We start from the raw sequence: 13,540 nt of genomic DNA, 5'->3' as shown, positions 1-13,540 counted from the left end.
AGCCCTGTCACACCTTTATTTCACCAAGTCATTTCATTACCCCAGCCTCGTCACACCTTTATTTCACCAAGTCATTTCATTACCCCAGCCCCGTCACACCTTTATTTCACCAAGTCATTTCATTACCCCAGCCTCATCACACCTTTATTTCACCAAGTCATTTCATTACCCCAGCCCCGTCACATCTTTATTTCACCAAGTCATTTCATTACCCCAGCCTAGTCACACCTTTATTTCACCAAGTCATTTCATTACCCCAGCCTCGTCACACCTTTATTTCACCAAGTCATTTCATTACCCCAGCCTCGTCACACCTTTATTTCACCAAGTCATTTCATTACCCCAGCCTCGTCACACCTTTATTTCACCAAGTCATCATTACCCCAGCCTCATCACACCTTTATTTCACCAAGTCATTTCATTACCCCAGCCCCGTCACACCTTTATTTCACCAAGTCATTTCATTACCCCAGCCTCATCACACCTTTATTTCACCAAGTCATTTCATTACCCCAGCCTCATCACACCTTTATTTCACCAAGTCATCATTACCCCAGCCTCGTCACGCCTTTATTTCACCAAGTCATCATTACCCCAGCCTCATCACACCTTTATTTCACCAAGTAATTTCATTACCCCAGCCTCGTCACACCTTTATTTCACCAAGTCATCATTACCCCAGCCTCGTCACGCCTTTATTTCACCAAGTCATTTCATTACCCCAGCCTCGTCACGCCTTTATTTCACCAAGTCATTTCATTACCCCAGCCTCGTCACACCTTTATTTCACCAAGTCATTTCATTACCCCAGCCTCGTCACGCCTTTATTTCACCAAGTCATTTCATTACCCCAGCCCGTCACGCCTTTATTTCACCAAGTCATTTCATTACCCCAGCCTCATCACACCTTTATTTCACCAAGTAAATTCATTACCCCAGCCTCGTCACACCTTTATTTCACCAAGTCATCATTACCCCAGCCTCGTCAAACCTTTATTTCACCAAGTAAATTCATTACCCCAGCCTCGTCACACCTTTATTTCACCAAGTCATTTCATTACCCCAGCCTCGTCACGCCTTTATTTCACCAAGTCATCATTACCCCAGCCTCGTCACGCCTTTATTTCACCAAGTCATCATTACCCCAGCCTCTCCACACCGTTATTTCACCAAGTCATCATTACCCCAGCCTAGTCACACCTGATTTATAACATACAGGTTTCACAATTATGACAAACATACACAAGCACCAAAAGTTGAAAGAGCATATTGTTTGTGTGCGTGTGTGTGTGTGTGTGTGTGTGTGTGTGTGTGTGTGTGTGTGTGTGTGTGTGTGTGTTAGCTACAGGACCCCACATGGGTTCTCAATTTGGCAATGCAAAAAGCACTATAGCATCTTATTACTGATTAAATACACATGAGGTATTTAGGAGTAATTAAGTTCTTACTAGATACTACTAAGTACATGTCCTGACTGAGGTATTTAGCAGTAATGAAGTGAGTAGTAGATAGTACTAAGTACATGTCCTGACTGAGGTATTTAGCAGTAATGAAGTGAGTAGTAGATAGTACTAAGTACATGTCCTGACTGAGGTATTTAGCAGTAATGAAGTGAGTAGTAGATAGTACTAAGTACATATCCTGGCTGAGGTATTTAGCAGTAATGAAGTGATTAGTACATACTACTAAGTACATGTCCTGACTGAGGTATTTAGCAGTAATGAAGTGAGTAGTAGATAGTACTAAGTACATGTCCTGGCTGAGGTATTTAGCAGTAATCAAGTGATTAGTACATACTTCTAAGTACATGTCCTGACTGAGGTATTTAGCAGTAATGAAGTGAGTAGTAGATAGTACTAAGTACATGTCCTGGTTGAGGTATTTAGCAGTAATGAAGTAAGTAGTAGATACTACTAAGTACATGTCCTGACTGAGGTATTTAGCAGTAATGAAGTGATTAGTAGATAATACTAAGTACATGTCTTGACTGAGGTATTTAGCAGTAATTAAGTGATTAATAGTGATTAGTAGTTACTACTAAGTACGTGTCCTTACTGACATATTTAGCAGTTATGAAGTGATTAGTAGATAGTAGTACTAAGTACATGTCCTGACTGAGGGATTTAGCAGTAATGAAGTGAGTAGTAGATACTACTGAGTACATGTCCTGACTGAGCTATTCACCCTTTGCAGATGCGTCACAGTTATCACGTGACGAGGGAGACTGCGCCATGACGGACGGCAAGAAGTGATAGACCGGGAAATTCAAAAGCGAACAACAAAAACAAAGAAAATATTGCGACAGGTGAGTACCTATTATAGTTTAAATGTAAGTGATGGCTACCAATAGTCAGAGTAACGTTGTGGAGTTGTCCTGTGAAGTGAGTCACCTTGTAGGACGGCACAAAGAGCGATATGTGGAGAAGCTAGCGATAGCAGGGTTAGCTAGCGATAGCAGGGTTAGCTACCGACCCGTACCTTCTTCCTACCGATGTGTTCACGGATCTAGCAAAACCGTCCAGTCTGCCTGAGTTCAGTCCACACGGTCTGTACCACTATGTTACCAACGGAGTGTCCCCACACACACACAGGTGCTGACCTAAAAGCACACAAAAGTCTGGATGCTGACCAGTTCTTTGTAGCTGGGTGGGTTACAGAATCGCGGTGCTATGCCCACAGCAGGGGGATGTACCTCATAATGGCAAAGGTAAGACATAGCTAGCTAGCCAGCTGTGTATGTTTTTAACCTGTTTCCCCTAGGATGCCATCAAAACTCAAATCGACTCTAACCAAAAGCAGCTCATACTTTCCTCGCCATTTCATAGTAGGGTACACAGACTGGACGATTTTGCTAGATCCGTGAACACATCGGTAGGAAGAAGGTACGGGTCGGTAGCTAACCCTGCTATCGCTAGCTAACCCTGCTATCGCTAGCTTCTCCACATATCGCTCTTTGTGCCGTCCTACAAGGTGACTCACTTCACAGGACAACTCCACAACGTTACTCTGACTATTGGTAGCCATCACTTACATTTAAACTATAATAGGTACTCACCTGTCGCAATATTTTCTTTGTTTTTGTTGTTCGCTTTTGAATTTCCCGGTCTATCACTTCCTGCCGTCCGTCATGGCGTTCATATTTCCCACGAGTGGGACGTGACGTCACGTGCAAAGGGTCAATATAGCAGTAATGAAGTGAGTAGTAGATAGTACTAAGTACATGTCCTGACTGAGGTGTTTAGCAGTAATGAAGTGAGTAGTAGATAGTACTAAGTACATGTCCTGACTGAGGTATTTAGCATTTATGAAGTGAGTAGTAGATAGTACTAAGTACATGTCCTGACTGAGGTGTTTAGCAGTTATGAAGTGATTAGTAGATACTACTAAGTACATGTCCTGACTGAGGTATTTAGTAGTAATGAAGTGAGTAGTAGGTACTACTAAGTACATGTCCTGGCTGAACTTCATGCAGTTTGGTTGTGCTTCATGCAGATGACAGCGCCACAGTGGCAGAACTTGGAGCAGCGTGAGGCCTACCAGCGCCTCATAGAGACGGTGGGGGTGCTACACCGCCTGGCCACACGTCTGTCCAGCCGGGCGGAGATCGTGGGAGCAGTTCGACAGGTACACCTCAACACAGTCGGTGCACCGCATGACACACATGCATGTAGCACTACAATGACAACTACGCAACTGTAGAAGCCATTTGAAAACTATGTATATAAGTAGCAATACATGTTTGGTCATTTGGACCATGAGAGGCAGTGTTTCCATGGTGACAGTCACGTGATGTGGAGGGGTACTATGGACCTGAAGTGCAAAACAACATTTCACAAAATGAACTGTATGACGGTATATGAAATAGTATGACATCTCCTAGTAGACCCTCTGATAGTATGTCAAATACTATGGCATCTCCTAGTAGACCCTCTGACAGGACGTCAAATAGTATGACATCTCCTAGTAGACTCTCTGACAGGATGTCAGATAGTATGACATCTCCTAGTAGACCCTCTGACAGGATGTCAGATAGTATGACATCTCCTAGTAGACCCTCTGACAGTATGTCAGATAGTATGACATCTCCTAGTAGACCCTCTGACAGTATGTCAGATAGTATGACATCTCCTAGTAGACCCTCTGACAGTATGTCAAATAGTATGACATCTCCTAGTAGACCCTCTGACAGTATGCCAAATAGTATGACATCTCCTAGTAGACCCTCTGATGGTATGCCAAATAGTATGACATCTCCTAGTAGACTCTCTGACGGTATGTCAAATAGTATGACATCTCCTAGTAGACCCTCTGACGGTATATGAAATAGTAAGACATCTCCTAGTAGACCCTCTGACGGTATATGAAATAGTAAGACATCTCCTAGTAGACCCTCTGACGGTATATGAAATAGTAAGACATCTTCTAGTAGACCATCTGACAATATGTCAAATAGTATGACATCTCTTAGTAGACCCTCTGACAGTATGCCAAATAGTATGACATCTCCTAGTAGACCCTCTGATGGTATGCCAAATAGTATGACATCTCCTAGTAGACTCTCTGACGGTATGTCAAATAGTATGACATCTCCTAGTAGACCCTCTGACGGTATATGAAATAGTAAGACATCTCCTAGTAGACCCTCTGACGGTATATGAAATAGTAAGACATCTCCTAGTAGACCCTCTGACGGTATATGAAATAGTAAGACATCTTCTAGTAGACCATCTGACAATATGTCAAATAGTATGGCATCTCCTAGTAGAATCTCTGACCGTATGTCTAATCTTCACCAATGTGTGATGTTACATGGCTTCCCTGATCCAGTGACTATATGTCATTGAAATGCAGGCTTCATTTAAACAATATGGGTTCTCCTGGCCAAGAGAGAGCAGAAGGACATCATGCCAATTTTCCACCTGCTAAGAGGGGAGTCCACCAGGGCCACAGCAAACACTGCCATGGAGACAGCACTTTTCCAAATATCTTTGAAATGTCTCAAACAGGGCGGCACGGTGGCGCAGTGGTTAGTGCGATCACCTCGCAGCAAGAAGGTCCTGGGTTTGAGCCCCGGGGTTGTCCAACCTCGGGGGGTCGTCCCGGGTCGTCCTTTGTGTGGAGTTTGCATGTTCTCCCCGTGGCTGCGTGGGTTTCCTCCGGGTGCTCCGGTTTCCTCCCAAAGTCCAAAGACATGTAGGTCAGGGGAATCGGCTGTACTAAATTGTCCCTAGTCAATTCAAATAAATTTTATTTGTATATCCCAAATTACAAATTTGCATCAGTAGGTTTTATAGCAACACAACATCCTGTCCTTAGACCCTCTCATCGGATAAGGAACAACTCTCTAAAACACCTTTAACAGGACGAAAGCTCAGGAAGAGCAACAGAGGAGGATCTCTCTCCCAAGACGGACAGCGTACGATGGATGTCGTGTTTACACAATTTACACAATACAACATTGAAAGAGGATAAACAGGATTATAATGGACTTATAAAATTTATGAAGAATATGATGCGCAGGATGCCAAGCAGTGTCCAGACGCCACCGTAACAGTCCAGGACCCGAGCCATGTGACCAGCATCATCATGTAAAAAAAAAAAATATATATATATATATATATATACACTACCGTTCAAAAGTTTGGGATCACATTGAAATGTCCATATTTTTGAAGGAAAAGCACTGTACTGTTCAATGAAGATAACTTTAAACTAGTCTTAACTTTAAAGAAATACACTCTATACATTGCTAATGTGGTAAATGACTATTCTAGCTGCAAATGTCTGGTTTTTGGTGCAATATCTACATAGGTGTATAGAGGCCCATTTCAAGCAACTATCACTCCAGTGTTCTAATGGTACAATGTGTTTGCTCATTGGCTCAGAAGGCTAATTGATGATTAGAAAACCCTTGTGCAATCATGTTCACACATCTGAAAACAGTTTAGCTCGTTACAGAAGCTACAAAACTGACCTTCCTTTGAGCAGATTGAGTTTCTGGAGCATCACATTTGTGGGGTCAATTAAACGCTCAAAATGGCCAGAAAAAGAGAACTTTCATCTGAAACTCGACAGTCTATTCTTGTTCTTAGAAATGAAGGCTATTCCATGCGAGAAATTGCTAAGAAATTGAAGATTTCCTACACCGGTGTGTACTACTCCCTTCAGAGGACAGCACAAACAGGCTCTAACCAGAGTAGAAAAAGAAGTGGGAGGCCGCGTTGCACAACTGAGCAAGAAGATAAGTACATTAGAGTCTCTAGTTTGAGAAACAGACGCCTCACAGGTCCCCAACTGGCATCTTCATTAAATAGTACCCGCAAAACACCAGTGTCAACATCTACAGTGAAGAGGCGGCTGCGGGATTCTGGGCTTCAGGGCAGAGTGGCAAAGAAAAAGCCATATCTGAGACTGACCAATAAAAGAAAAAGATTAAGATGGGCAAAAGAACACAGACATTGGACAGAGGAAGACTGGAAAAAAGTGTTGTGGACGGATGAATCCAAGTTTGAGGTGTTTGGATCACAAAGAAGAACGTTTGTGAGACGCAGAACAAATGAAAAGATGCTGGAAGAATGCCTGACGCCATCTGTTAAGCATGGTGGAGGTAATGTGATGGTCTGGGGTTGCTTTGGTGCTGGTAAGGTGGGAGATTTGTACAGGGTAAAAGGGATTCTGAATAAGGAAGGCTATCACTCCATTTTGCAACGCCATGCCATACCCAGTGGACAGCGCTTGATTGGAGCCAATTTCATCCTACAACAGGACAATGACCCTAAACACACCTCCAAATTGTGCAAGAACTATTTAGAGCAGAAGCAGGCAGCTGGTATTCTATCGGTAATGGAGTGGCCAGCGCAGTCACCAGATCTGAACCCCATTGAGCTGTTGTGGGAGCAGCTTGACCGTATGGTACGCAAGAAGTGCCCATCCAACCAATCCAACTTGTGGGAGCTGCTTCTGGAAGCGTGGGGTGCAATTTCTCCAGATTACCTCAACAAATTAACAGCTAGAATGCCAAAGGTCTGCAATGCTGTAATTGCTGCAAATGGAGGATTCTTTGACGAAAGCAAAGTTTGATGTAAAAAAAATCTTATTTCAAATACAAATCATTATTTCTAACCTTGTCAATGTCTTGACTCTATTTTCTATTCATTTCACAACATATGGTGGTGAATAAGTGTGACTTTTCATGGAAAACACAAAATTGTTTGGGTGATCCCAAACTTTTGAACGGTAGTGTATATATATATATATATATAGATTTATATAAAAAAAATGTGATGAGGGGAAGGGCACGCAGCGTCCAAGTGGCGACCACCATCACCACAGAGACCTGGGAGGAGAACCGACTGCACGTGCACACAAGGGAGACTCACATGACACCATTCACACAGAAAAAGAGAAAGGAGAAGACGTCATTCAGAGACAGAGAGAAAAGACATGTGAGAGAAGAGAACAGTTTGCAATAGTCATTAGTCATAATTAAGTCATCAACTAGTCATAATCTATAGTCTATAATGTCGTCAGCAGTGGTAGAAGTAGTACCACACTGAGATGCAGCTGGTCAGGATGCTCTCTATGGTGCAGTGGTAGAAGTTGGTGAGAATTTTGAGGGACAGACGGGCACTCCTCAGCCTCCTCAGGAAATGCAGGCGTTGCTGGGCCTTTTTCACAAGGGCCTGGGTGTTTGATGTCCAGGAGAGGTCCTCGCTGATGTGGACTCCAAGGAATTTAAAGCAGGAGACACGCTCAGTATATTGTGGCCGGAGAGGGTGAGAGGTGTGAAGGTGTGCTTATCAAACCTGCAGTAAAACCCATTTTGATCATCAACCAGTTGGTGGTTCCCCGCAGTGTGGGGGGGTGGTCTCCTGTAGTTGGTAATGTCTTTCAAACCTCTTCAGACTGATGCTGGGTCGTTGACAGAAAACCTGTTTTTCAACTTTTCAGAGTAGCACCTTTTTGCTGCTCTGATCTCCTTTGTGAGTGTACTTCTGGCTTTGTTGTACTGGATCCTATCTCCACCCCTGTAGGCTTCCTCTGTGGCCTGATGAAGCTGCCTGAGCTTTGCTGTGTACAGGCCTATTGTTGTTGAAGGTATCAAAAGTTTTGGTGGGCACACACTTGTCCTCACAAAAGCTGATGTAAGGTGGGACAGTGTCAGTAAGTTCGTCCAGGTCTGTAGATGCAGCCTCAAAAGCACTCCAGTCAGTGCAGTCGAGGCAGGCCTGGAGCTCCAGTTTTGACTCATTGGTGCATTTCCTCACAGTTTTAACCACAGGCTTTGCAGATTTTAGTTTCTGCCTGTAGGTTGGGATAAGATGAATCAGACAGTGATCAGAGAGTCTCAGGGTAGCACGGGGGACAGAGATAGGCGTCCTTTAATATTGTGTAGCAATGATCCAGTGTTTTTGTGCCTGGTGGGACCTTGAACATGCTGTCTATATTTTGGTAGTTCATGGCTGAAGTTTGCTCTGTTAAAATCCCCAAGTATAATGAGTAGGGAGTCTGGATATTTGCGCTCCATGTTTGTAATTTGATGAGTCAGGTGTTTTAATGCCTCTTTACCACAGGCCTGGGGTGGGATATAGACACCGACCACAATAAATGATGAAAATTCTTGTGGTGAATAAAATGGTTTACAGTCAATGAAAAAGGTGAGGGCTGCATGTTTTCACACATCTGAGTGAGAGAAGCTAACATTTCAAATTTCTTAGCAGAAATTAAAAGTAAAGTTATTTAATTAAATACCAGCACCAACAAGGCTTACTCCTAGTCTTAAGCTAAATCACTTGTAACTTGGCATTCTAAGTCCAACCAAATAGTTACCCCAGTTGCACCATCTAAGCTTAAACCTTCTTCTCACTGAGACTGGGTGTCAGGAGCAGGTGTAAAGTTCAAACCTAGGCCGTGTCTATTGTAACAACTTTAAACAACACAGCTTGTAACACTGATCGTGGTGCATCTCGTATATCGACTGAACAGCAAGTGGGCTTTTACAAGGGAGAGAGTTATTAGAGACAGAAGCAATCCAATAGACTATACACCAATGAGGAGCTGATTGAGAGGTTTCAATTCTGCAAGACAGATGATCTATTGGGACTTGTTGAAGAGCTGTCAATGGACTTCCAGTTTGTGTCTGATCACAACGCAGCTCTGTCACCTGCATTGCAGCTGCTAACAGCACTTCATTTTGACACAGATAAAGTATTTCAAAACACAGCTGGAGAAATGATCGGCATCCACAAGTCTACCAGAAGAGAAATGATCGGCACCCACAAGTCCACCACAAGAGAAATGATCAGCACCCACAAGTCCACCTCAAGAGAAATGATCAGCACCCACAAGTCCACCTCAAGAGAAATGATCAGCACCCACAAGTCCACCGCAAGAGAAATGATCAGCACCCACAAGTCCACCACAAGAGAAATGATCAGCACCCACAAGTCCACTGCAAGAGAAATGATCAGCACCCACAAGTCCACCGCCAGTGGGGCCATCCGCAAGGTGTCACTGGCACCAAGCCAGTGTATTTAATTATGTTATTTTACTTTTTTTACTTCAGCTAATAGATTTAAAATTTCAACTTTGTTTTCACTTGCACATTAGTGGTTTAGATAAACTGGACTTGTATGAGCTAATCTGAAGCTGTGTTAGTATGCCCTATTGACCTACAGCGTGCTGGGATCGATACCGATGCAGGGCCACTGGTACTGTCAGCTAGTCATGGCTTTCAGTCATTAAATTAACATAAACATGCCCATAGGGGGAGACTGACCAACGTCACTGAGAAGATGAGCCTGATTTGCAACTATTACAAATAGTGATGCTTTATGAGAGAAACAAAAACCACACGTCATGACTTGTCAGATGCCAGGGACTCTGGAGAAATTAATTTACGATAACTGCAGGTGCTCTGAAAGTACTTGAGGCAACTAATGTATACATGGTGGACGGGAAGACTTGGTTCATTTACCATAAATAGATAAATAAAAATAAAATGTCGTTTCTCCCAGCCCAGAGCAATACAACAGAGAAGACAAAATACACAAAAATTCCCTAAAAACGATACCACTAAAAACATAAAAACAGAGAGAACAAAACAAAAAAGCACAATTAACAACACAGTCCATTAAAGTGCAACACAGTCCATTAAAGTGCCATTCCAGTTTAAATGTTGACAGCTGGTGTCTGTCAAGGAGTGACCATCACTGATGGGGGGGGGGGGGTTAGAGGGTAGGTGGACACAGTTCGTTAGTAATCCTGACTGCTTGTGGGTAGAAGTTATTTAGCATTCTGCTGGATGTAGCACAGATGCCCCTGAACCTCTTCCCAGATGGCAGGAGGGAAAACAGGTTGTGAGAAGGGTGGTGGAGATCCTTAATGATGCTGGAGGCCCTGTGAACACAGTGTTGATGGTAAATCTCCGACAGGAAGGGGAGAGGGGCACAAATGATCTTGCTAGCTGTCTTCACTGTCCTGTTCAGCTGGTGTTGTACGGTCGCTTTGCAGTTACTGAACCAGGAAGTGAGACCGCAGGTTAGAATGCTTTCAATGGTGCCCTGTAGAAGGTGGTGAGGGTTGGAATGGGGAGGCGTGCCCTTTTAAGTCTCCGGAAGGGATGGAGCCACTGTTGGCCTTTTTAATGATGGCCAAGGTGTTAATGGTTGAGGTCAGGTCGTCCACCAGGTGTCTTCCCAGAAACTTGATGTTACTGACCCTCTCCACAGTGGCACCATCGATGGTCAGCGGCGTATGATGGTGCCTGCCGGCCCTCCTGAAGTCAATCACCATCTCTTTTGTTTTGCTTATATTCAGGGAGAGGTTGTGGGATTCGCACCACGCCATTAGCTGCTCCACTTCTAGATTCATCATTATTGCTGACGAGACCCACTACCATTGTATCATCTGCAACCTCGGTGATGTGGTTGGTGTCAAATTTGGCAGTACAGTCATGGGTTAGCAGGGTGAACAAGAGGGGGCTCAGGAACCTGTGCTAAGATGGAATTTGATGTGTGGCTGCCTACCCTGACTGTCTGCTGCTTCTGCATCAGGAAGTCCATGACCCAGTTACAGGTACCAGTGTCCACATCCAGAAGCCTCAGCTTCTCCACCAGTTGTGGTATGATGGTGTTAAATGCCGAGCTGAAATCGATGAAGGAGATCCTGGCATAGGTGTTCTTCCCTTCCAGGTGTGACAAAGTGAGGTGGAGTGTGGTAGATATTGCGTCTTCTGTGGCTTAGTTGGCTTTGTATGCAAACTGTAGGGGATCTAAGTTCGCCATGAGGCAGGCCTTGATGTGCTGCATGACAAGCCGCTCAAAGCGCTTCATAACTATGGGAGTGAGGGCCACAGGGCGGAAATCATTCATACTGGCTGCGTTTGACTTTTTGGGCAGGGGAATGATGGTGGCACTTTTGAGGCAGTTGAGCACTACTGCTTGACTGAGCGAGGTGTTGAAGATGTCCGCAAAAACAACTTTCAGCTGTTCTGCACAGTCCTTAATAAGACGCCCAGGTATGTTGTCCGGCCCTGCAGCTTTGCGTGGGTTGACGCTGGCAAAGGCCTTCTTTACCCCAGCTGTAGACAGCTGGAGTACCTGGTGGTTTGGTAATGGTGGAAGTTTCTGTGCCTGCCTGCTGTTGGTTACCTCAAAACGTGCAAAGAAGTCATTGAGTTTGTCTGGTAGGGGGGATCTTTATGGCATGCTGTGGGGGTGGGGGTTTGTAGTCAGTTATTGCTTGAAAACCTTGCCACAAGCACCGTGTGTCTTAAATATCAAAGAATTGGCTGTTGAGCTTTTGTCCATACAGCCTCTTTCTTCTTACCGAGGGAGCCTGTAAGCAGTTACTACAGCCTCATGTTGCAGGAAAACATGGTGTGCTGGCACAGCTGGGGGGGGGGGGGTACAGGTACAATGCAGTTTTGGTGTCCATTTCGGCTTGAATTTATGCTTATGCTGACGTCGGCTCAGACCACATCTCAGCACAGATGCATTGAGCTATTGTCAAACAACAGGCACACATGAACAGTTATCCAAACATGTTTTACTGGTTGTTAAACTTGCATTTCACCCCACCACCCCCATGATGAACATTAATGAATTACACAAATCGCAACAGCTAACTGAATACAACACTGAGTTAAATTGCATAAGTTAATAAGAAAAAAAAAACATCTTCATGTTTTTGTGTTTCTGTGTGGCTGTTAATATGAGTTGCACTCGTCCTGAACCACGGTGGGGAAATTCAACTTTACTTGACAAAGTGAATGTCTGTCAGGTCCAGACCGATGTAGTATCCACTACTACACACTGTGTGTACTGGAGCCTGGCATCTGGTCGGGAAGCCTGGGAGTCACAGGACTGCTGCTGAACCCCCGTGGGACTGAGTCAATGCTACTATCAATTCCCTGAACAGAACTGGATGGGATGTGTTTTTTGTACAGTGACAGGATCACAATGTGAAAACCCACTCAGGTGTCAGCTCCACAGACTGAATCCTGAAGTCCGTGGTCTCTGTGGGCTTGTGCATGATGTGACCACGCCAGCCAGTTTGCATGTTATGTAAACCAAGCTGTTTATCAATGAACTTATTTCCTGCTGCTTTCAATATCTATTTCATTTTGTCACAATCTACTACTATTACGACTACTACTACTACTACTACTAATACTACTACTACTAATACTACAATTACTACTAATACTACAATTACTACAATTACTACTGCTTTTGGCTGCTCCCGTTAGGGGTCGCCAACAGCAGATCATCCGTTTCCCTCTCTTCCTGTCCTCTCCATCTTTCTCTGTCTCACCAGCCACCTACATGTCCTCCTTCACCACATCCATAACCCTCCTCTTTGGCCTTCCTCTTCCCTGGCAGCTCCACATTCAGCATCCTTCTCCCAATATACCCAGCATCTCTCCTCCACACATGTCCAAACCATCTCAATCTTGTCTCTCTTGCTTTGTCTCCAAACCGTCCTACCTGAGCTGTCCCTCTAATATACTCGTTCCTGATCCTGTCCTTTTTCATCACTCCCAATGAAAATCTTATCATCTTCACAATTTGGTCGCAGTCTATAGTATATCATTCAGAGGGCAGCAGGCAGTTTAGGGTAAGAAGTTACTTCCGCTGGATTTCATACACGCTAGTTAGTGGAGGAGTGATGCAGGGTAGTCCAGACAGGTTTCACTTCATCCATCACAACAGTGCACTTAAAGGGCATGAGATGAAACGATTTGACTGGCCAAATCGAAGCCTGCCCCAGTGCCACCTGCCCATAATGTGCTCATCCTAATCAGATCACCCTCTTTATCAGCTGAACTGGTTACCATTACCAAAAATATACTGGACACACCCATGTGCCCCTGTGTCCAGTTTCATGACAACTGAGTCCATTAGATCAGAGATGTCCCCCCTGTTGCCAGTGCACCTAGTAGTCTGAAAAGCACCTCGACGCATGTTTCAAGAACAGGATTAAGGAAAAGATGTCCCTCTAACTGATGAAGCAGTAAGTCAGTAGTGTGTACTTCACA

The 13,540-nt window shown here is 44.2% G+C and overlaps 1 protein-coding gene across 2 annotated transcripts in view; it reads left to right on the top strand.

The window, feature by feature from the left end:
* The window catches only part of mrvi1 (murine retrovirus integration site 1 homolog), a 97,566-nt gene that overhangs the window by 63,753 nt on the left and 20,273 nt on the right, over nt 1-13,540 (top strand). For both annotated transcript variants that reach the window (XM_056278670.1, XM_056278669.1), the window contains exon 14: nt 3,493-3,624. In XM_056278670.1, the coding sequence (XP_056134645.1) occupies nt 3,493-3,624 (132 nt within the window). The remainder of the gene's footprint in view (nt 1-3,492; nt 3,625-13,540) is intronic.

The sequence above is a fragment of the Lampris incognitus genome, chromosome 4 (assembly GCF_029633865.1).
Source record: "Lampris incognitus isolate fLamInc1 chromosome 4, fLamInc1.hap2, whole genome shotgun sequence".
In the NCBI taxonomy this organism is placed as follows: domain Eukaryota; kingdom Metazoa; phylum Chordata; class Actinopteri; order Lampriformes; family Lampridae; genus Lampris; species Lampris incognitus.
Note: the sequence above shows the minus strand (reverse complement) of the source record. Positions and strands in the feature narration are given on the sequence as shown.